This window comes from Hemitrygon akajei, chromosome 11 (assembly GCF_048418815.1).
Source record: "Hemitrygon akajei chromosome 11, sHemAka1.3, whole genome shotgun sequence".
Classification (NCBI taxonomy): Eukaryota; Metazoa; Chordata; class Chondrichthyes; order Myliobatiformes; family Dasyatidae; genus Hemitrygon; species Hemitrygon akajei.
In genome coordinates, this window is record NC_133134.1 from 147,548,446 (window position 1) to 147,572,576 (window position 24,131).

The window sequence follows — 24,131 nt, forward strand, 5'->3', positions numbered from 1 at the left end:
GGTATTTTTGTACTTTTTAAAAAATGTATTCAATATACATAATTGATTTACTTGTTTATTATTCTTTTTTCTTTTGCTAGATTATGTATTGCATTGAACTGCTGCTGCTAAATTAACAAATTTAAAATAAATAATAAACCTGATTCTGAACAGTTTATTATATGTTGATGAAAACTCTTTTAACCTGCATTGTCAAGGCCAATTTGCCTTTCATGCACAAAATCACTTTACATTCCATTGTAAGGCAAGGTGTTACTGTACATCTGGGTTGCTAAACATTTTGCACTTTTTTTGACTAAATTTCAGTTTTCATTCAACTTATCAATAAAAGGGAGCATTATCTTGTGCTTTATTGGGTCAACATAAGAAAAAAAAAAGTTGATGAGTAAAATTTCGCAAACAATGTCCAATAATAAACTAATCTGTGTATCCGTTTAAACAGCAATAGACAAAAGTATCAAAGATCTTGTATTAGGCTTCCACCTTCGATAGCTTGCTTTTACAGAACAACAGAGCTGAATTTTAAGTGTGGTGGGCCTTACCCTGAGCTCGCAGAACATTGGCAAATTTGCAGACTTGCTGTAAAAGGCCCTTATAAGTTATTTCCATACTGTCCCCAGGGTCATTTCCTTCCCTGTAAAGAAACAAGATTCACCTTTATAAGCTTTGTGAAAATGAACACTATGCAAAACATAAAGTCAAGCAAACATAAAAATATTTTCACACAATGTAAGATCATAAAGATATTAGAACAGAATTAAGCTACTCAGCCCGTCAAATCTGCGTCACCATTCAATCATGGCCTATATTTTTTCCAAGTCCCATTCTCCCATCTTCTCTCTGACAAACCCCTTTACCAATTACAAGCCTATAAACCCAAAAGCAGCTGCTACAGCTCCCTATGCCTGAAGAAATTCAGCGCCTCAGTTTTGACAGGACATTATTCTGTGACTGTGCCCTTGGATCCCAGACTCTCCCATTAATGGAATCATCCTCTCAGGTCAATTCTATTCAGGCCTTTCAATATCCGGCGCATTTCAATGGGAAAACCACTCCCACACTCCTTCTCAGCTCCGAGTACAGGCTCAAAATGGTGAAATGCACCTCATTTGTTAAGACTTTCATTCCTGGGATTATTCTTGTGAACCTCCTCTGGACCCTTTCTACCACCACTATACCTTTCCTTAGATACGAGGTCCAGGAACAGAATCAGGTTTATTATCACTGACATATGTCATGGCTCCCAGCATTGGAAGATCATTAATCCAATCAAGTTTACGCCAGCTCCTAGAACTATTCCCATCAGTCCCATTCCCCACATTTTCCTCAAATCTATACCCATCTACATATCCATCAGTTCCACCCTAATTTTCCAATAGGTAAAAAAAAAAAACCAGCCTCCAGCAACCTGCACAAATATCAAAAGCAAAATACTTATGGTAAGAAATTCAAGTCTTAGTCACAGTTCCTCATAGAAATCTCAGGTCAGACGAATGCATGTTCAAATTCCACCAGATACTTGAACACAGAAAAGAAATGCCAACTGACAGCAAAGAGAAAATCTGAGCATTTTTTTAAAATGAGACCAGCACATAGGTATCATCACAAAGGAGGCATGACAACACTTCTACTTTCTTAGAAGTTTGCATAGATTGAGTCACCAAAATCTTTGACTAATTTCTACAGATACACAGCAGAGAGTACCCTAATTGGCTGTATCATGGCCTGGTATGGAAACTCCAATGCCCAGAAATGGAAAAGGCTGCAGAAAGTGGTGGATAAAGCCCAGAGGATCACAGCAAAACCCTTCTCACCAATGAGTATATCTGCATGGAGGGTTTGTCTCCTTCTGCACATTGCTGTTTGTCTATCTTTGTCTGTTTATGAATAGCATTTTATAAAATTCTATTGTATTTCTTGAGCAATATGCGCAAAATGCTGGAGCATTTCAAGCAGCATCTATGAAGGGGAATAAACAGTCTGTCGATGTTTCAGGCAGAGACACTTCAGCAGGACTGGAAATGAAGGAGCAGAAGCTAAAATAAATAGGTGAAGGGAGTGGAAAGAGTACAAAAGTGTACAAAATGGCAGGTGAAAGGTAAAACCAGGTGAGTGGGAAGGAGGACGGAGTTGGGGGTGGAGTGTTGAATGAAGTAGGAAGCTGGGAGGTGATGGGCAGAAGAGGTAAGGGACTGAACAAGAAGACTAATGGGAGAGGGCAGCGGATCATGGAAGGAGAGATCATGTGGCTTTCCTGTCAATGCCTGTAAGAAAATGAATCTCAAGGTAGTATACATGCACTTTGATAATAAATTTACATCGATTTTGCTATTATGCAATCTTTCTTTGAACTGCTTCTGATGTATTAACATCCTTACTTTGATAACGAGGCCAATACTGTACACAAAACTTCAGATGTGTTCCCACCAATGCCTTGTATGAGACCATAAGTCATAGGAGCAGAAATAGGCTGTTCAGCCCATTGAGTTTATTCTTCTATTCCATCATGACTTATTATCCATCTCTACCCCGTTCTCCTGCCTTCTCCGTGATGCCCTTACTAAACCTGTCAACCTCTGCTTTAAATATACTCAATGATTTGTCTTCCACAGGCATCTACAGTGATGAATTCAAGATTCGTCACCTTCTAGCTGCAGAAATTCTTCATCTCCTTTCTATTGTTACAGCTATATCGGGCCCTGGTCAGACCCCACTTGGGAGTGCTGTGCTCAGTCTGGTCACCTCACTGCAGAAAGGATGTGGAAACTACAGAAAGGTTGCAGAGATTTACAGGGACGTTGCCTGGATTGGGGAGCATGCTTTATGGGAATAAGTTGAGTGAACTCGGCCTTTTCTCCGTGGAGCGACAGAGGACGAGAAGTGACCTGATAGAGGTGTATAACCATCATTTTGGGAGATTTTAACAAGGCCAATCTGAAAAAAAATCACTAAGAAATTACCATCAACAGATCACATGCAATACTAGAGCAAAGAACACATTGGACCATTGCTACACCACCATCAAGAGCACTTACCGTGCTATTCCATGCCCTCACTTTGGGAAGTCTGATCACCTGGCTGTACTTCTACTCCCTGAGTATAGGCAGAGACTGAAGACTGCAGCACCAGTAGTGAGGACCAAGAAGGTATGGACAAGGGAAGCACAGGAATGCCTACAGGACTGCTTTGAATTGGTGGACTGGACTGTATTCAGGGATTTATCTTTGAATCTGGATAAGTATGCTGCAGTTGTTACCGACTTCATTAAATCCTATGTGGATGAGTGTGTGCCCACAAAGACTTACAGTACATTCCCAAACCAAAAGCCATGGATGCACCAGGAGGTACATCATCTGTTGAAGGCTAGATCTGTGGCATTCAAGTCTGGTGACCCAGGTCTGTACCACAAAACCAGGTATGATTTGTGGAGGGCTATTTCAAGGGCGAAAAGACAATTTCAAACGAGGTTGGATGCGATATCAGATGCACAACAACTCTGGCAGGGTCTGGAAGACATTACTTCCTACAAAGCGAAACACAATATGGCAGTGATGCTTTACTACCAGATGAATTCAATGCCTTCTATGCACACTTTGAAAGGGAGAACACAACTACAGCTGTGAAGATCCCTGCTGTACCTGATGACCCTGTGATTTCTGTCTCAGAGGCCGATGTTAGACTGTCTTTACAGAGAGTGAACCCTCACAAGGAAGAAGGTCCCAATGGTGTACCTGGTAAGGCTCTGAAAACCTGTGCCCACCAACTAGCAGGAGCATTCAAGGACATTTTCAACCTCACTGCTATGGGCAGAAGTTCCCACTTGCTTCAAAAAGGCAACAATTATACCAGTACCTAAGAAAAATAAAGTGGGCTGCCTTAATGACTATCGCCCGGTAGCACTCACATCGACAGTGATAAAATGCTTTGAGAGGTTGGTTATGGCTAGATTCCTGCTTCAGCAAGGACATGGACCCATTACAATTTGCCTTTCGCCACAATAGATCAAAGGCAGATGCAATCTCAATGGCTCTGCACACAGCTTTAGACCACCTGGACAATACAACAATGTATGTCAGGATGCTGTTCATCGACTATAGCTCAGCATTGAATACCATCATTCCCACAATCTTGATTGAGAAGTTGCAGAACCTGGGCCTCTGTACCTCCCTCTGCAATTGGATCCTCGACTTCCTAATTGGAAGACCACAGTCTGTGCGGATTGGTGATAACGTATCCTCCTCTCTGATGATCAACACTGGTGTACTTCAGAGGTGGGTGCTTAGCCCACTACTCTACTCTCTGAATACACTTGACTGTGTGGTTAGGCATAGCTCAAATACCATCTATAAATTTGCTGATGATACAACCATTGTTGGTAGAATCTCAGGTGGTGACGAGAGGGCGTACAGGAGTGAGATATGCCAACTCCTGGAGTGGTGCTGCAGCAACAACCTGGCACTCAATGTCAGTAAGACGAAAGAGCTGATTATGGACTTCAGGAAGGGTAAGACGAAGGAACACAAACCATCCTCATAGAGGGATCAGAAGTGGAGAGAGTGAGCAGCTTCAAATTCCTGGATGACAACATCTCTGAAGTTCTAACCTGGTCCCAACATACTGATGTAGTTATACAGTAGGCAAGACAGTGGGTATACTTTATTAGGAGTTTGAAGTGATTTGGCATATCAACAAATACACTCAAAAACTTCTATAGTTGTACCGTGGACAGCATTCTGACAGGCTGCATCACTGACTGGTATGGAGGGGCTGCTGCACAGGGCCAAAAGAAGCTGCAGAAGGTTGTAGATCTAGTCAGCTCCATCTTGGGTACTAGCCTACAAAGTACCCAGGACATCTTTAGGGAGCAGCGTGTCAGAAAGGCAGTGTCCATTATTAAAGACCTCCAGCACCATGGGGCATGCCCTTTTCTCACTGTTACCATCAGATAGGGGGTACAGAAACCTGAAGGCACACACTCAGCGATTCAGGAACAGCTTCTTCCCCTCTGTCCTCCGATTCCTAAATGGACGTTGAATCTTCAGACACTACCTCCTTTTTTTTTTAAATACACAGCATTTCTGTTTTTGTACTTTTTTAAAATCTAATCAATACACATAATTGATTACTTGTTTACTTACTATTATGCTTTTTATCTCTCTGCTAGATTATGTATTGCATTGAACTGCTGCTGTTAAGTTAACAAATTTCACATTACATGCCAGTGATAATAAACCTGATTCTGATTATAAGATGATAAGAGGCGTTGATCATGTGGATAGTCAGAGGCTTTTTCCCCAGGGCTGAAATGACTAACATGAGAGGGCACAGTTTTACGGTGCTAGGAAGTAGGTACAGAGATGTCAGGGGTAAGTTGTTTTTTTTTTAATGCAGAGTGATGAGTGCGTGGAATGGGCTTCCAGCAACAGTGGTGGAGGCGGATACGATAGGGCCTTTTAAGAGACTCCTGGATAGGTACATGGAGCTTAGAAAAATAGAGGGATACGGCTAACCCTAGGTAATTTCTAAAGTAAGTACATGTTCGACACAACATTGTGGGCCTAAGGGCCTGTATTGTACTGTAGGTTTTCTATGTTTTATGTTAAGGGATTCTGAGACTGTGCCCTCTTGTCCACGACTCCATCCCCACGGGAAATGTCCTTTCTACATCCACTCTGTCATGGCTGATTTACTATCCTTTGCAAAACCATTCTTCTGCCTTCTACCCGTAACCTTTGATGTCCTTACTAATTAAGAACCTATCAGCCTCCACGTTAACTATCTAAATGACCTGGCCTCCACAGCCGTCTGTGGTAATGAATTCCACAGATTCACCACCCTCTAACTCAAGAAATTCTTCCTCATTTCTGTTCTAAAGGGATGTCCTCCTATTCTGATTCTGTGCCCTCTGGTCCCACCCACATTAAAGGAAACACCCTCTCCACATCCACTCTACCTAGGCCTTCCAATATACGATAGGTTTCAATAAGATCTCCCCTCATTCTTCTAAACTCCAGCGAGTACAGGCACGGAGCCATTACAATGGAAGCACAACTTCCCTATTTTTCTTTTCAGTTTCCTTTGCAATAAATGATAGACATTTAGTTAACGTTCCTAATTACTTTCTGTATCGGCATACACGAATCATATACTAGAAAATCCTCATTCCACTTTCTTTTGTCAGGAAACTTTACATATGCAGCATAACAAATGGCTTTCAAATGCAGCTTTTCACCCGATGTTTGGTGAACTTTTTAAAGACTCAATACTGTTGGCAGAATACATTTCTTACATTTAATAGGGACAGTAAGCAAAACCAAGCAATTTTATGAGAATACTATTTTCTTTCATGATTATTATTATAACCACTTGTATCTATTGACTATTTCAAGATTCTTTAATGTCATTCCCAGTACTTAAGTGTAAAGGAGAATGAAATAAATTGTTACTCTAGTTCCAATGCAGCACAAAAAAACACTAAGATAAAGAACACAATAATTGAAACAGAAAATATAAATACATAAAATAGCTTATTAACATAAATTGATTACATGTCCATAAAGTGATGCTAGGCACAGGGGTGTCTGTACATAAGGTGACTCTGACAGGAAATGATAAAGTAGTGGTGGGGGTTGGTATGGAGAGGTGGGCTAGCGAGTGGAGGTGTTGATCAGCTTGGGGAAAGTAACTGTTTTTGAGCCTATTGGTCCTGGTCTGGATTTCAGTGTAGCCCCCTCTTCAATGGGAGTGGGACAAGCAGTCCAGGAACAGGGTAGGAGGGATCCTTCATGATGTTACGGGCCTGTTCCTGCATCTTTCTGTATCTATGTCCTTGTGGTGGAGTGGCTGGTGCCAGTGACACATTGAGCAGTTTGAGGTTTTAGCTACTCACTGTGGAGCCATCCTTTCTACCACAGTGCAGTTTCCATACCGTGCAGTGATGCAGCATGTTAGGATGCTCCCTACTGCGTATCTGCAAAAGGATACAGGTGTAGATGGCGTATAGTCCAACTCGCTTCAGCATCCTCAAAAAGTACAGGCATTGGTGAGCTTTCTTGAGCACATAGGATGCGTTCTGGGACCACGAGAGGTTTTGCAAGATGTGCACTCCCAGGAGTTCGAAACTGCTCACAGTTTCCACTGCTGTGCCATCGATGTAAACAGATTTCTGACCATATTTAAAGTGAAAATTCATACACTTTTGAAAGTGTGAAATGCAAGAGATGAAATAAACTTCCAAAATTTAATGCCACATTCAAATGGAAAGTTCTCTTTAAAAATACATATTACCTTGTACTTTGATATAGTAAAAGCTTGCTTTAAAAAACATTACAGAAATTATTTATTGAAAACCTGGCCAAAGTTAATTTAAGCACTCAAATGTTTCATCTATCACATATGCTGAATATAAACTAATTATTGAGCAATCATTTTGCATGAATCTATAAAGTTTTCATCCAATCATGATTAACCGCTATTATTTTTGTGACAATTATGCCACAAAACCCAATACGGCCAAGCATGCAGTAGAGCCAGTTTTCTCCACTGCTGTACAATAAATAATTCGCCCTGCCCTGGAATGAAACACAATCATCCTTCAACCCAGCTAGCATCTGTAAAACAAAATAAATTAACTAACTAGTAAAGCATTTCAACACAATTCACATGCCCGTATATCAGGTGTTTAAGTGTTTTAAGAATGTGATCACATGAAATAATTTAAAAGAACTGGTTTATGTCATAGAGCTCCTTTAAGAATGACTCTCTCAGACCAGATAAGTACTTGGGTGTGTGTTTCTCTGCACGTGTGGGACTTTTAATATCCTCGGCGCTGGACGCGCTCTGCGGTTGTGGACTCATTTTTGGAGTACTCTGCAGTCATGTTCCACATTCTGGTTACTCTTGTTTTTTTTTAACTATTTGCAGGATTTGATCATGGTGTTTCGGCACGGAACCGGTTCTGGGGCTGAGGCCTGCAGCCATCAGCACAGTGCTAAACTGAACAAATCTGGTGACAGCTGTAGCTCGCAGACCGTTTTGGGGGCTCTGTGGCGTGATGTTCAATATTCTGTGTCTTCCTTGGTTGCTTTTTGCTGTTTGGGCAACTTGTTCTTTTTTTTGGAGGGTTGGGCGTTTGATGTTTTCTTTAAATGAGTTCTATGGTTTTCTCCATATCGTGGCTGCTTGCAGAAGGATGAATCTCAGGGTTGTACACTGCTTGCATAATTTTATAATAAATGTAGTTTGAAAGAGAAGCAGGGAAATGGGATTAGTTTGGCAATTGCAGAAGAGCTACCAATATGTTCCACGCTTCTACAATAGACAGTAGGCGCAGGAGTAGGCCATTCGGCCCTTCTAGCCAGCACCGCCATTCACTGTGATCATGGCTGATCATACACAATCAGTACCCCGTTCCTGCCCTCTCCCCATATCCCTTGACCCCGCTAACTATAAGAGCTCTATCTAACTCAGGTCACAATGCAAGAATAATTTGTACCATGGTTCTACTTTCATTGCACAGCTATCCAGCTTGCAATCAAACTGCTTTCCTGACTGCACTATCGTATTTTGGAATTTCACTCTCTTCTCTAAAAACTCCAATGTTCCACAAGCTTTAATCAAAAACCCTGATCCAGAGAAATCCAACTGAATGAACACCTACCTTGTCAAAAAAGCCCAGAGGGAACTCTGACCACAGCAATTCAAAGCACATATTCCACAGAAGTTACTGAAAATCCCTTCACTTACAAAATTTGGCTTCGATCTAAAGTTGGAGGCATAAGGTATTTAAAGTATTCAAGCTTAACTTTGTTTCATCCTGGTCCATAATTCATTCCTTATCGTACCAGGTGAACAAGTCGAAGATAAAAGATGAAGAGTAGCTTTATTAGTCACACACATCAAAACCGAAAGTAAAGGGGATTGTTTGCATCAAATCAAATCAGCAAGGACTGTGCCACACTAACACAGCATGCCTACAACTCAATAATGCTAACCCATAAGCTTTGGAATGTGAGGGGAAACTAGAACATCCAGGGGAAACCCACATGGCCACGGGCAGAACGTCCTAACTCCTTTCAGTTCCAGAGGCAGGAACTGAACCCTGATCAGCAATCACTGCTGCTCTCATAGTGTTGCGCCAACTGCTATTTTCCCATGCCGTCCTTAAGGTTAGAAATACTTTGGCTGTAATACGGTGCTGTAAGGAATTGTGAGGTTAACGACAGAGAGGAGCAGAGGGAGGAGACAACGTGGAATTGTGAGCATGTGCACGGACACCTTCACGGGAAAATTTGTGAGGTGCAAGAGAGAGGAGGAAAGTGAAGGGAGATTGATAGATAAATTTAATTAATAGGTTGACGGTCTACAGCAACAAGAGGAATTTTCTAGCATACATAGTTCATTTCAGATTTTTCTTGCTTTAAATTAGCCTATTTAGATTTATTTCCAGAATATAAGCTCAGGCCTGGTTAAGTGGAAACCTCAGGCAATACCTCACCAACCACGGCCAAAAGATCATCAGTCTTTTTCCAGAGCTTAGCCTTTTGTTGAGGAATCACACCCAAGAACTCAGTAATCAACGTGATTAAGAAAGTATTCGTCATATCCTGATAGAGGTTGGGTTTGCAACACATTTCATTATCATATTTTACTTGTCACACATACACTGAAACATTAAAACTTACAGTGAAGTGTGAAGATGTGCCGAGGACAGCCCAACAAGTATCACTATGCTTCTGGCACCAATAGAGCATGCTCACAACTTACTAACCCTAACCTGCAAGTTTTTGGAAAGTGTGAAGAAACCAGAACACCCAGAGGAAACACACTCTGTCATGGGAGAATGTGTCAAGTCAGGAAATGAACTCTAGCCTTCTAATCGGCAGTGCTGCAAACTGTTACACTCACCGCTACACTACCGTGTCACCCTACATTTCAACTTCACTGGAATTGCCTTCAAAAGATACCATTCAAACAAAGCACAATGCAACTCAGCCAGAAGCATAAACTGTGTTAATCCAGCTGAAAATCTTTTCAGCAATTACGAGTAAGTACTGTTAACTTAAAGAGTACAAACCACTTTGTAACATTATAAACAAATTATTAAACTTTGGACTATAATTGCAGAACTTTAAAGCACAACTATAAAATTTAGTGGGCCTTAAGCAGGATTACAAATCAAAGTTTACATTAGACATTTGGTGTTATATGCATGTGTAGATTCCCACCCCTCAAAGTCTACTTCATAGCAAACTAAAGCACATCTTCAAGATTTTCATAAGTGCCATAAAGTCTTATAAACTAGGCTGAGAATAAATCTGATAAAGCAAGCTCAAATGTGAACCAATTACATGTACTCTCTCTCCACCACTACCACCACACCCCCACCCTACAGCTAAAAAAGATTTGTTACTACATTCATTTAACTGAAACAGTCTAACTTATTCTCATCTATTAATACAAACTCCTCCTTAAGGTACTCATTCAAACGCACCTTATCAAATCCCAACACTTCATTTGCAGCTCAAGATGAATTTACACTAATGATGCCTTAGGAAGCTCTTTCATGTTCAAATTTAATCTCTTCCCTGATAAAGCATCAAAGACTTGGCTCATAATAGAGGATATCCAAAGTTTATTTACCACTTAAGAACTAATTCAAAAACCTTCCACATTTCAAAAAAGTGTAACTGTTCTACATTTCTAAATTATAGCTACAAATGTTTTCCAAAAAAATAAGCAAAACCTAATTGCAGTTTTTACCAAATAATCTTGTGGATATAGATTAATAGTATTTTTTTTCTTTTACACACATTAAAGTTTAAAGCATGCATTTCTACATTACACATGGTGGTAAAAGTCACAGATGTTACTAAATAGCACTGCTATTTATAGGAAGATGAGAAATACTGAAAGTACAGCAAATATGAAAATTAAGAATACGCCCAGCAAGAACATGCAGAGTACCCAAACACAACTGGGTGACAACGGTAAGATTCTCTTTGTGGGGAAACATAGACCACAGACAGCAGGTACAAAAGGACCGGCTTTATAGAGGTCTGGGATTCGTAGTAATGGAATCATTTATAATTCAATTTACAAAAAAATCTAGTTTAACTACCCTTTCACTGCCAACAACTTGATGCAATCTTTCAGTAAGTACCTTTAAATAAGAGAACTGTGTAGTGTGAGTCATTGTCCCGTGCAAAAGGAAGAACTCAGAAGACTCAGGTTTCAACAGAAGCACATTGCCAAACTCATGAGGAAGATTGGGAAAATCTTCCAGGGAGATTGCTGATTTACTAATCCACCAGAGTATATCACTCACTAGCACAAGCAAATAGGAGAAGAACACACAAATTTCACAATGGGCTACAAGAAATACCAGTTCAAAATTTGGACAAAACTAAAATTCCACCTCTAGATGACTCCGAAAGTCTTCAAAGTTCGTAGTAAATTTATTATCAATATATGTACTGTATTTGTCATATTATACAACTTGAGTTACATTTTCTTGCAGACATTTAAAGATTAAAGAAACACAACAGAATTTATGAAAAATACATAACAAAGACCAAAACATAACCAACTTGCAAAAAGAGGACAAACTGTGTAAACAATAAATGAAAAAGTAAATGAATAACCCTGGGAACATGTGTTGTGGTGGGCATCCTTGAGAGTCTATCGCAGCCTTTCTCAACCTTTTTGCCATGGAGGAACCTTTGAAATAATTTTCAGGTCTCAGGGAATCCCCACATAAAATTATTATATCTACAGCTCACAGTACGTTAGCGTGATCACTAAGTCCTAGAACATATAACCCAAAAATAATTGTCAATGCTCTTTTGAGTAGAGAATGAATTTTTAGCCAACCCTTCTTGAAACAAAATTGATAGTTAAGCCTAGCACTTTCTTGAAATTAATCTCTTTCCACTTCATAAATTTTAATAACTTATAAGGCAAACATTTTAATTAAGCTATTTACAACATGAAAATTTATTGACAATTTTGAATAGTTAAGTTACTAACAACCATAAGCCAAAGCTATATGAATAAAAATATAACCTAAAAAACACAATTTTATACAAGACTTTGGAAAAAAAACATTTTCTTACTAAGTGACATGATCAATGCTCAAATATAGGGTTACTATGCTTGTTTTTTGCTGCACAAATACTCAATTCTGTGTAGAACTTGAGATAAGCACTGACGGATTTCACCGTCAACTGAAATGAGACAATTTCTATCCTTGCGCTTTATGCTTATTAAACAAGTAAAAGCCTGCTCACAAATGTAAGCAGTTGAAAACTGCAGCAAAATGTTCATTGCTTTCCTATGAATGGCAGGATACTCTTCTTTCACAGAAATCCAGAACTTATCCAGTGGCAGATCAGTAAATCTCATCTTGAGTGCACGAGCAGACTGCATCTCACAAAGTTTCTCCTCTTCCCTCAAAGTCAAGTTCTCAGGCTGAGCAGAAGATTCAGAGATCAGGGACCCACTCATACACTTGTGTTGAAAGGGAGGAAAAATACCATTGTATTTTCTTCTGCAGTTCTTCCAGGTGACTTTCAATAAGACTTGAGACTTGCTGATATCCTTCCTCACTCTCAAGCCCAAGCAGCAGTAGAAACATTTCAAGATTTCCTTTAGCAACATGATTTTTCCAAAGATTCAGGTTCCTTTTCAGTCCAAGAATTTTGTCACCTTAAGTCAAAACATTTTCTCCAGGGCCTTGCAGAGATTTGTTCAACTGATTCAAATGATGAAAAATGTCTGCTAAGTACACTAGTTTCTGCAGCCATTCTTCATCTTTAAAGCACTCAGCAAAATCTGGCCTACTATTTTCTTGGAAGTACTCCTACAATTCACCTTTCAGCTCACACACCCTGTTGTGAACTCTTGCTTTACTAAGCCACCAGATTTCTGCACATAGCAGGAGACTGGTATGCTCTTTGTCCAGGTTTTCACTCAGTTTTTTTAAAAAAAACATTCTCAAGTAAACCAGTCTTTGTTTAATTTTTGTAACATTATTGAGAACTTTTTTTCATTTCATCTCCAAGAGTTTTTGACATCGGCACCTCTCTGTGCAGAAAACAGTTTGTTGCACCAATGTCAGGATTTCCTTCTCATTTTAAAAAAAAGAGAAATGAAATTTTTCAATGAGCAAACCATTAATGGGGCACCATCACTACAGATGCCAAAGCATTTCCTCCAAGACAGACCTTTTGATTCCAGATACAAAGACAAAATATTAAATATATCTTGTCCTTTGCTTGTTTCAGGCAGCTCTTTGCAACAGAAAAGGTTTTCTTGAATTTCATCATCATTTACAAATGCTATTACATGACATTGATTGATGAAGTCTGTTGACTCATCAAACTGGACAGAGTAGTAGCTGTTTTTCAATTTATCACACGAAACCTCTTCAGCAGTATGTGACATGTCATCAATATGTCGACTTATCATACTGTTTGAGAATGAAACGTTTTCAGTATTTCATACTGCACACTGTCCTAGCATTTTACCCACTATATTTTAACATGCTGGTATCATCAGGTTCTCACCAACGGTGTGACTTTTCCTTTTCTGGGTAATAAGTTCTGCTACTAAATAACTTTTACTAACTGTGACTTTATTAACAAAAGCTTTAGTTTGTTTGTTTTGAAACTCCAATAGCTTTTTAAAACAATCCACACTAGTGCAGAGAAATGACTCAGAAGATTGTAATTCTTCAGCATTCACCCCATCAGAATTGTCTGTAGGCCTAAGCCTAGAATCCTCCTCTTCCATCTCACACCCCCTCCTCAAAAAAGAAATCGCCACATTAGACTGCCTTTAGAATGAAAATTTCCCTCCAATTTTCTACTACACTAGTAGAGTTTGTTTGCTCCCATAAGTCAGTCGGAGGCACTTAAGGGGGAAGTTGGGGAAGGTAATTCAGGAGGGAGAGGCTGATGTCACAACCCAAGTTAGGCAAGTTCATTCAATGCTCAGAAAATGCACTTCATGCTCATCAGCCTGACGTCCTCCCGTCTGTACAATACAGCGCTCACCAATTATCAATGGCCTCCTCTATCTTGCATTGAAAACTGATAATGGATTCAAACAAATAAGCATGGTCCTACTGCGCACTGCCATTCTGGGCTGAGATTGCTAACAGAGCTCCTCAGTCACCGCTCACCACTGCGAGCGCTAGCATTCTACAAAGTTCACAAAACTATGTTTATTTTTTTTAAAATCACGAACTCTTGCAGAACCCTTTGCAATTTCTCACAGAACCCCAGCTGAGAAACCTGGTCTGTAGGTTGCAGAGTCAGATCAGCATTGAAGTGAGTGAAGTTCTCCACTTTGGTTCAGGAGCCCGAAGGTTGTAGGGTAATAACTGACCCTGGATCTGGTGGTATGGGACCCAAGGCTCTTTCCTGTACCTCCTGCCCAATGGTAACAGCGAGAAGAGGGGACATCATGGATGATGAGGGATCTCGATGATGGATGCTACTTTCTTGTGGCAATAGTCATTGTTAATGTGCTGAGTGCTGGGGAGTGTTTTGCCCATGATGGACTGGTCACAGAGACTAATCAAGAAACCTGATTTAGAGCATCATCAAATATGATTAGCAACATCTGAAGGTAAAACTACTGCACAATAGATGGTGTTCAAGATGCTAAGATTTCTGCATTTTAGCAACAGTCTGTTTCACGTTACAAGGATAAAAGAAAACAACATTTCTTCCTTCTAATATGAAACATCTTTTAAAAGTTCTGCTTTTCAATTGCTGTGATGTTTTGGTGAAAAGAGGTAATGTTCCCTTTACAATATCAAAATAAATCAGAACACACTCCTAAAATTTGTATTTTTTTCTTCATCCGTCTGCATGCCTACAGTGCAAATCTATTAAGTAGCAAGTATTCTACTGTGGAAATTAATAATAGTCGATGTATTAGGCCAAAACCCTTCTTGGCCCGAAACCGTGACTGTTTATTTGATGCTGCCTGACGTGCTAAGTTTCTCCAGCATTTTTTATGTGCGCTATTTTGGATTTTCAGCATTTGCAGAATTTGTCGTGTTTAAAACATTCTTCTAAAGGTAGAATGAAGTGTTTCTAAATGTTAATACCCATGTTCTAAAAGAATTCCAAAAGTTGATTTGAAAATCAAAACTGGGCACTCAAAATACCCAAATGGTGATATGCAGATTAACTTTTACTTTAATATTCGATATGCAATGTAAAATTGCATTACAATATAATAAAGCACAATGCTCTCTGCAGATTACTTGAAAGTAGGAGCATTTCTAAAGCACAGTATGCCAGCAGCCTAGGTACTTGGATTTCAACTTGCAAGGTTTATCTTCCAAATAAGGAGGAAGTGAAGCAAATTCATGAGAATCATCAAATGGGCAGGGACAAAATTCTGTTTCCACACAGTTCACCACAACAAACAACAAAGTTCATCTAATGACTTGCGGTAATTTCCAATTCACATTTCAAAACTACCACAACTTCTTGACCAATCTGTGCATTAATATTGCATACATTTTCCACCCACTGCTGGTTTTCCAGCAGATTTTGGATCACGATTACAGTTATAACAATAACAGGTTCAATTTCTTTGAAAGAGACATCACAATGGTTTAACTAATAGAGCTACTGCCTCACAGCGCAAGCAGCGCAATTTCAATCCAGACTTCAGGTGCTGTCTATGTGGAGTCTGCATGCACTCCCTGACTGAATTAGTTGCCTCCGGGTGCTCCAGTTTCCTTCTACATCCTAAAGATGTACAGGATGGATGGCCCCTGTAATTCCCCCTAATGTGTAGGTGGGTGGTAGAATCTGGGGAGCATTCGTGGGAGTATGGCAAGTTAAAATCAAGGTGGCACAGTAGAGTAGTGGTTAGCACAATGCTTTTAGTACTAGCAACCCAGGTTCAATTCCCACCGCTATCTGTAAAGAATTTGTACATTCTTCCTGTTGGTTTTCTCCGGCTGCTCCAGTTTCTTCCCACAGTCTAAAGACGTACCGGTTGGTAGGTTAATTGGTCATTGTAAACCGTCCTGTGACCAGGCTGGGGTTAAAATCAGGGGATCGCTGGACAGCATGGTTTGAAGGACCAGAAGGGACTGTTCTGTTCCCTACCTCAATAGATAAGATTAATGTCGTACTGGTGTTTCCAGCAGCTTTATTTTTATTCCTTATTAAATGTTAGTGCTTATGTCAAATGTTAGTACTCTAATATGCAGTATATTCCCAATTCCCAAATGCTTCACTACTCAAGGCACAATGGAATAATTATTGCCAGAAACATACAACTGTAAATGTCTTTGATAAATCACCAAAAGAGCAAAATTGGCATCAGCTATTATATTCCATCTGGTTAGCCTCCAACCTGATGGCATAAATAACAATTTTTCCTACCAGTAAAAAAAAATTCCCTCCCCCTCCTCTCTTCTTCTATTCCCCAGTCTGGTCTCTTGCCTATTCTCACCTGCCTATCACTTCCCTCCTGGTACCCGTCCTCCTTCCCTTTCTCCACTCTCTTCTACTGTCAGATTTCTTTTTCTCCAGCCCTTTACACCTTACTAACCCACCTGGCTTCACCTACCACCTTCAAGCTAGTCCTCCTTCCCCTCCCCCCACTGTTTTATTCTGGCGCCTTCCCCCCTTTCTTAGCAGTCTGGAATAAGGGACGTGGACTGAAATTTCCACGGATGCTGCCCGGCCTGCTGTGTTCCTCCAGCATTTTGTGTGTGTTGCAATGTTGGAGGACCTCAGCAGGCCAGGCAACGTCTATGGAAACAAGTACAGTCAACGCTTTGGGGCAAGACCCTTCAGCAGGACCGGGTATGGTATATCCATACCAGGCTGTGATGTTAGGATATTACTGGTAATTCAGTTGACCCACAGATCCTGTGACCCAAGTCCAATACTGATCTCTGGTACTGCTGTGTGGCGTATACTGGTTCTTTCCCATGAAACAGTTTCCCTGGGAGGCTCCAGTTTTTTCCCACCATCCCAAGGACATGCTGATTATTAAATACTATACTTTATAGATGCATAGTGAAGAGTATCTCAACATCATGGCCTGGTATGGACACACCAACGCCCAGCAATTGAAAAGGTTACAGAAGGTGATGGATACAGCCCAGACCCTCAGAGGCAAAGCCCTCCCCACCACTGAGTACATCCACATGCATTTTTGCCCAGATTATGCAGTTATAACAACAACCAAACAAGCATCATTTTTCTTCATTATATGAACCTGACATTTACACGGAACGCAGCCACAAGACAGTATCGTCCATCATCCAAAATCACCACCATCTAAGCCAGGAGTTCCCAACCTGGGGTCCACAGACCCCTTGCATAATGGTATTGGCCCATGGCACAAAATTGTTAGTGACCCCTGATCTAAGCCGTGCCCTCTTCCTGTTACTACCAACAGGCAGGAAGAGCAGAAGCTTTAGATCTCAGACTACCAGGTTCAGGAACAATTATCTTACAACCACCAGACTCCTGAACCACGTCGATCTCTTCATTCAGCACTACTCGAAACTGACTTTATGACCAAAAGGCACACTTTCAAGGACTCTTTATAATTAATGTTCTCAGTATTATGTTAACTTGCACAGTTTGTTGTCTTTTGCACAGCAGTTGCTTGTCAGTCTTTATATAGTATTTTTTTTATAAAGTTCGACTACATTTCTTTTGTCATGCTTGAGAAACATTTTGCTAGTACATGGTAACATAAACGTACTTTGATAATAAATTTACTCTGCCCTTTGAATTGGCCATTATAATCTTGCCCATGGTATAGATAGAATAGCAGAACTGCAAACCATCATGTATTTTTTATTCCAAATTTTGCCAGAGCACTCAGCAAACCATTCTTACCCACAGAATATCCGGTTACACCAATGTCTGAGCAATAGGAGCGAGACAGAAAAGCACATTTTTATTGTTTCATTACTTCTGTGGTTTCTCTCTGACATTTTACTTGACAATATTATAGGGAAAATCCTGCACACTTGATCATTTCACCCCAACATTAATCAGTAACATCTTCCTTCAATTCTGTCTACTAAACCACTCCAAAATTCATTAGCAAGAGCCACTTACTTAAGAGTATCCCTTAAGATTGGATACATCACAAGTTGTTCTGAAGATGTGCATGCTTAATACATCACCAATACACAAAATACTTCAGATTTTCAAATCTGTGAAGAATATTAATTGCCCAGATAATGCAGTTATTAGAACAACCAAACGAGCATCATTTTTCATCATTATATGAACTTGACAGCAACTTTTTTTTAAGAATGTGCTTGCAGCTTGGAAATCCAGGTTATTGCCAAAAACTACCACATATACCATTTTGCACATTTTTCTGATATAATCAGTGTGATCAATTAAATGACAGGAGCTTCAAGTATTTAAGCTACCTTCGTTCTCTAAAAAGCAATTCTTTAAAAGAGTTACAGTTTCCTGCACACATTTGCCAAGCCAAAATTACAATTTAATATGATTTCTGGCTCTAAACAACTAATTCTTATGTAATGTAATATCCTTACTAATACTGAAAAATTCACAAAGCTTCCACTTACTTAACCTCGAATGTCTTTTCAAAATGTCACATCAAGATGCAGACTCAGAGTTGTGCTCACAACCTAGCTTGCTGCCTGAGAGAATTCTTTAACGTGATTGACCATTTGACTAGTTTCACGATATCACCATTTGCAGATGTCAGGAGATCCTCTAGGGCAGACATCTAGCATCAAAAGTGAAATCCACACCCCAGAGATTACTAGTGAGCAGCAGTACATACCACCAGGTTCAAAGACAGCTTCCATGCCGCTCTTACACGATTCTAAAACACACCCTTTGTACGATAGAAGAAGCTCACAATCTACCTCGTCATGGCTGTAACCTCATAGTCTGCCTGTCCTGCAGTCTCTCTACAACTGTAACACTATTCTGTTTTGCTTTTCTCTTGCACTGCCTCAACGTACTGATAATGGTGAAATGATCTGAATGAATGGTATACAAAGCAAGTTTACCACTATACACGTAACAAAAAATACACCAATTAGAACTCTGTCACAACTGTCTTTGCATTTGATTTCCAAACTGCATGAATAAAGACAAAAGAGTAGATTCAAACTGAGAAAGACACACACACACACACACAATGTCAACTCCATAAACTGGTGGACACTAGGATAAAAATTCTACCTGGCTCAACAGCAAATGCAAAAATTTTGCTGTTCATTGAGGATCACAGGAGAAGAAGCTTTCATCTGTATAAATTTTGCAGGGCCTTTAGTATACATAAACTAAACATAACTTTAGGAATTTAATTGAAGCAGCTAATTCCATAAATATGACTGGACAGAGAAGAATGGAAGGAATGACGATAGCTCCTGGTTGCCGCTCCAACCCAGCTGAATAGTACAGACACAATGAAAGATAACAGCAGGGAGTAAAAAAAATCCAAGATCACAAACAAATCTGAAGTACAAGAACGTAGAACTTTTTAAAAGCTATTATTAATGCTTTTTGAGATAGTGATTTAGATGCATATCATATTTTTTACTGAGTTAAGTATTGTATGTAATTAGTTTTGCTACAACAAGTGTATGGGACATTGGAAAAAAAAGTTGAATTTCCCCATGGGGATGAATAAAGTATCTATCTATCTATCTATCTAAAGACCATCATTGTTACAGTCATTGACTGGCCATGAGCTTATGGGATGATGATCAATAAAACCACTGGCATTTGCTATCCTTATCCCATGGAGTGATGGGATTTTTCAAGTTACTGGAAAATGCAATGAGTAATGCACTGGTAGGCAGCAGGCCACTCATGTTTCATCATTAGTCCTGTGAGTGTTCATCCAAAATTCACAGGACTGATGCAGCAGAGAACTTCCATCAATCCCAAATATGCACAAGGGTTATTCACATATTGAAGGAAAGAAGCAGCAGGCTAGAGGACTTGCTAAGTTTGTAATTTAAAGACTTTCAGACACTAATAGATTAAAACTGCAAACCTTTAAGCATGTTTTTAATTCAATATTCTAAAGACTCCAAGTTCAAATATTGAAATAGTATGGAAAATGTGTATAAATGTTCATTTTCATCCAGTTATTTTTAAACAATTGTAAATCTGTATCAAATATAAATGTAAATTAATACTTCGGAATTTTTTTTTGAAATGATGTGAAATATTCAAATAGTTATTTAGAGAGAGAGAAAAAAAGAATTTTAATCCTTTAGCAGTTCCAACTAGCACTTGAGTACAGTGATATTTCTGTTTAATTACTCTTTTTCTGGGCAGGGCAGTGTTGGTCACCCCAAGTGTTGTTCCTGATGGAATGGAAACCCTGTGCACTGAGGATTGTTACACCTTTCTCTACTGCAAACTCCCTCTGACAGGTCTGTTAGAGGCAAATAATCTTTTATTTCAAATCAAGGTCAACAACAGATGTAATCAACCCACTATGTCATCAGTGACTTTGAGAAAAGTCAGCAGACCAAAAGCAATATGTTAATTGCTTAAGTTAATGCGTTAATAAGTTAATGTGATAATTAGCCATGAATTTAAGAAACAGACACACCATGAAGGACTCTAGAGGGAAGGGAGGCTGTAGATGAGGCAATGGTTTGCAAAGACAGAAGGGTCAAGCAATTGACACCTTTAATGTACATGGAAGGCAGAAATGAAGGAGCGGAAGAAAATGTCAACAGTTCTCCCTTTGTATACTCATAACACGCATCATGACTAGGAACGGAATTAGAATCAGGTTTAATATCACTGGCGTACGTCACAAAGTTAGTGGTTATGCAGCAACAGTCATTGAAATATACAAGTATAAAATTGTAAATGACAGCAAGCATATATAAATATAAAGATAAATTAGTTAAGAAGTACAGTACAAAGTGAGGAAAGTTAATGCTCATGGGTTCAATGTTCATTCAGAAATCTGATGACAAGAGGGAAAGAAGCTGTTCCTGTATTGTTGAGGTGTGCCTTCAGGCTCCTGTACCTCCTCACTAATGGTAGCAATAAGAAGAGGGCATGTCCTGGGTGAAGGGGGTCCTTAATGATGGATGCCGTCTTTTTGAGGCATCACTCCTCAAGGTGGAATATCAGTATAAAAATAATTCAGGACTAGTACATGGATTCATAGGATAACATGAACTTAGGGAAGATGAGAGCATTTAAAGTGGCAAGGGCAGAACTTGGAAGGGTATGTGATTTATTGAATAGAAGGAGAACCTAAAGGCAGCTGATCAGAAAACATCTGTTATCTGTTCAGATCTGTGACACTTCTGCCTATAGGGGCAAGAGTGACAGCTGTACTTCAATAAGAGGGTGCAAGAAACTACTGAGCACGCAGAACAGGGATTTTAAAAAAGTGTCAAACATATACTTCTGAGGAAAACTTTGCAAGGTTTAAAAATCAGAACTTTAAGCATAATATTAGTTAGCCATAATTCATTTCAGCAAATTACTGCCATTTTCAGAGTATGAAAATGATTTTAAAAACTGTAACGAGATGGAACAAGGAAATCAATTTGGTGTGTTAGACATTCAAAAACATTTTTTTTTTAAAGTCTTTAAATCTTGATTTTCTTTTAAGAATCAGGCAAAATTATCATGAACCACTTACTGATTTTGAATTTACATCACAAAATCTACATTCTGCACATACACAAATCCACATGAAAAATTTCCGTTAACTGCTAACACAAAAGTAACAATTCAACAATATTTTAGTAAACAATATAAACAAACTGCAGCAAGACCAGTGCCTAGTTCAAACATAATGAATGTTCTCCATATCTTTGCACATATCCAGCAAGTTAATTCATTATGATACAAACTTTTAACATTTGCACCCTAAGTATTAGTTAGATTACTGCACATTTTAGTCTTTTTGCTAATGCACAATTTCACTATGCTGAAAATAAAAATATTGCAGAGCTTTAGTAACTACAGCAAAAACACAGCAGGAAAGAGACAATATAGCAATGACTCAAACTAAGAGCTCTGCCAGCTTTTCTAAACAGATGGATTGAGTAGAGGAAAAACGCTGACTGCAGTTGATCTCTAACTTACTTTAAAATTGACTAAAAATGGAGATATGCATGACAACTAAATTCATGGTATTTACTAGCTACTGCAGATAACAATGGATCTCAAATCAAAATTAGGGTAATCTTTGATACAGAGGAAATACAGTTTAGAAATTAAGAGTGGCAGTGTGATTAGATATGAGTCATTTAGCTGCCATCACATGCAGGATGGGCCAGTTTATCTTCCTGTACAACAGGCTTCTTTGGTTCCAGATAATAATTAAAATAGAAACAGAAAAAATAGAAGTAAGCCATTCCACCATTAACAGGATTACAAATTGTTTCCTAACTTTATGCTAACTCATTACTTACCAGTAAAATGCAATTTTATCCCCCAGTTTTTTGTCATAAACGTTTCTGTCCAAGAGATTGTAGCATATATTTGTAGTAGCACCTTCCATCAATTTGATGTAAACTTTTCCTTTTGTATGATCAAAGTTATAGTCCAGGAAACTGCCAGTTTGGGGCGTTTTCCAGTAGAATTCTTTTGCAATTTTCCCCCAGAACTCTGCATATAAAATTAAAACAATGTTTATTACATACAAGCAGTATGGATTTTAATAAGCTTTCTTGCTAAAGTGAACACATGTGTTTATGTTGCAAACGGATTTTTTTCTAACTTGCATTTTCAGTTGGCATGACAGGCTTCTCAACAGATGTAGAAAGCGTGTTATTTCAGAACATGGATTTCTTAGAAATGTGACTTCACTTCTGTGACAGATATTCACATCTTTAATACACAAGTCGAAAAAGACCCGGAAAAACAATCTATTAAGAGACTCACGGTATAGAAATTATACAAATAAATGCTCTACAGATAAAAACATCTAAGGCCCGAGAAGTAAAAACAGGCCTCCTAGGAAAAGAAATTCATTACTCCCAAAGCACAATAAAAGGATGTGCAAACATTACATATAATTCGGTACAAAAAGTGCACAGTACATGTGAACTATACCTTCCGGGTTCTGTATGGAATGCAAGTATAGTTCCTTGTATTTTTGGAAACTGGGCACATGAGCCTCTTTGGCAATTTCAGCAGCACCGTAGTAGATGTCTCCTCCAACGGGTATCGTGTCAGGGATCATGATGACTGTCAAGGTGATGGTCGGCACTGGCGATCAGAGACCAGCTGAGCCTTGGGGAGAGCAGCGGAACCCGAGCGCGCCGAGCCCAGAGGAGAGCGGGGCCGCGCGGCCAGTTCCCCCCACTTTCCGACGGTCGCAGCGCCGCCGCCAATCGCAGGCCGAGCCCTTTCTTCCACTCCCACCAATGGGACCGCAGGAGTTCCAGCGCTGAGCCAATCAGAGCTCGACGTGCCTCGCACGTTACTTGAGTTTTCTTAAACGGCAAAAAAATTAGGTCGGCGCCGCGCCCTCGGTCTTCTGCCAGAAAGTGAGGTCGGGGTGTAGGGTAGGAGGGGAGGGGAGGGGAGGGGAGGGGAGGGGGGCAAAACCGGGACGGCAGTGAGGGATTTAAAGCACAAGTGCAGCGGATCTTTGTATGTCTAAAGAAAAAAAAGCTAACTGCTCGAAACACTCAGTAGATGAAAAAGGGACTAGACTCATCGGAATTAACAGTCTTAAACAGGTGTACGGCAATTGAAAGGTAGCGAGGAGGGTATGTACGGGGTAGTGGAAAATCTACTTTCAGCTTGCGTGTTTTCACGTTAGTTCTGATTAGTTTTGGTGGGTGGTGGGGGGGGGGGGGGGAAAGGTTTCCAAAGGTCAGTTGGGCCTATTTCATGAATTTGGTGCCCAGAATGCAACCACTACGGCGCACATATTGGAGTCAATGAAGCGTCTCCACTCCATACGTCAATTGTCTACACTTCTCCACAGATGCTGCCTCCTCTAGCATTGTGTGTGTGTGTGTGTTGAATAAGTACAATTAGAGACTTGGTGCTGGGGATATCGTCCAGAAGAGGTCCTTGATACCGGTTCACTTATCCTGCCAATGGATTTTGAAAACAAATTCAGTTGTGTTTTTCAGATAG

General features: G+C 39.7%; 1 protein-coding gene across 2 annotated transcripts in view; it reads right to left on the reverse strand.

Moving 5' to 3' along the window:
* Window positions 1-23,371, reverse strand: part of acss2 (acyl-CoA synthetase short chain family member 2) — a 66,239-nt gene extending 42,868 nt beyond the window's left edge. For both annotated transcript variants that reach the window (XM_073061884.1, XM_073061883.1), the window contains exons 1-3: window positions 23,094-23,371; window positions 22,451-22,646; window positions 543-634 (exon numbers count right to left, since the gene is read on the reverse strand). In XM_073061884.1, the coding sequence (XP_072917985.1) occupies window positions 543-634; window positions 22,451-22,646; window positions 23,094-23,223 (418 nt within the window). In that variant the 5' untranslated portion in view covers window positions 23,224-23,371. The remainder of the gene's footprint in view (window positions 1-542; window positions 635-22,450; window positions 22,647-23,093) is intronic.
* Between the last annotated feature and the right edge of the window lie 760 nt (window positions 23,372-24,131).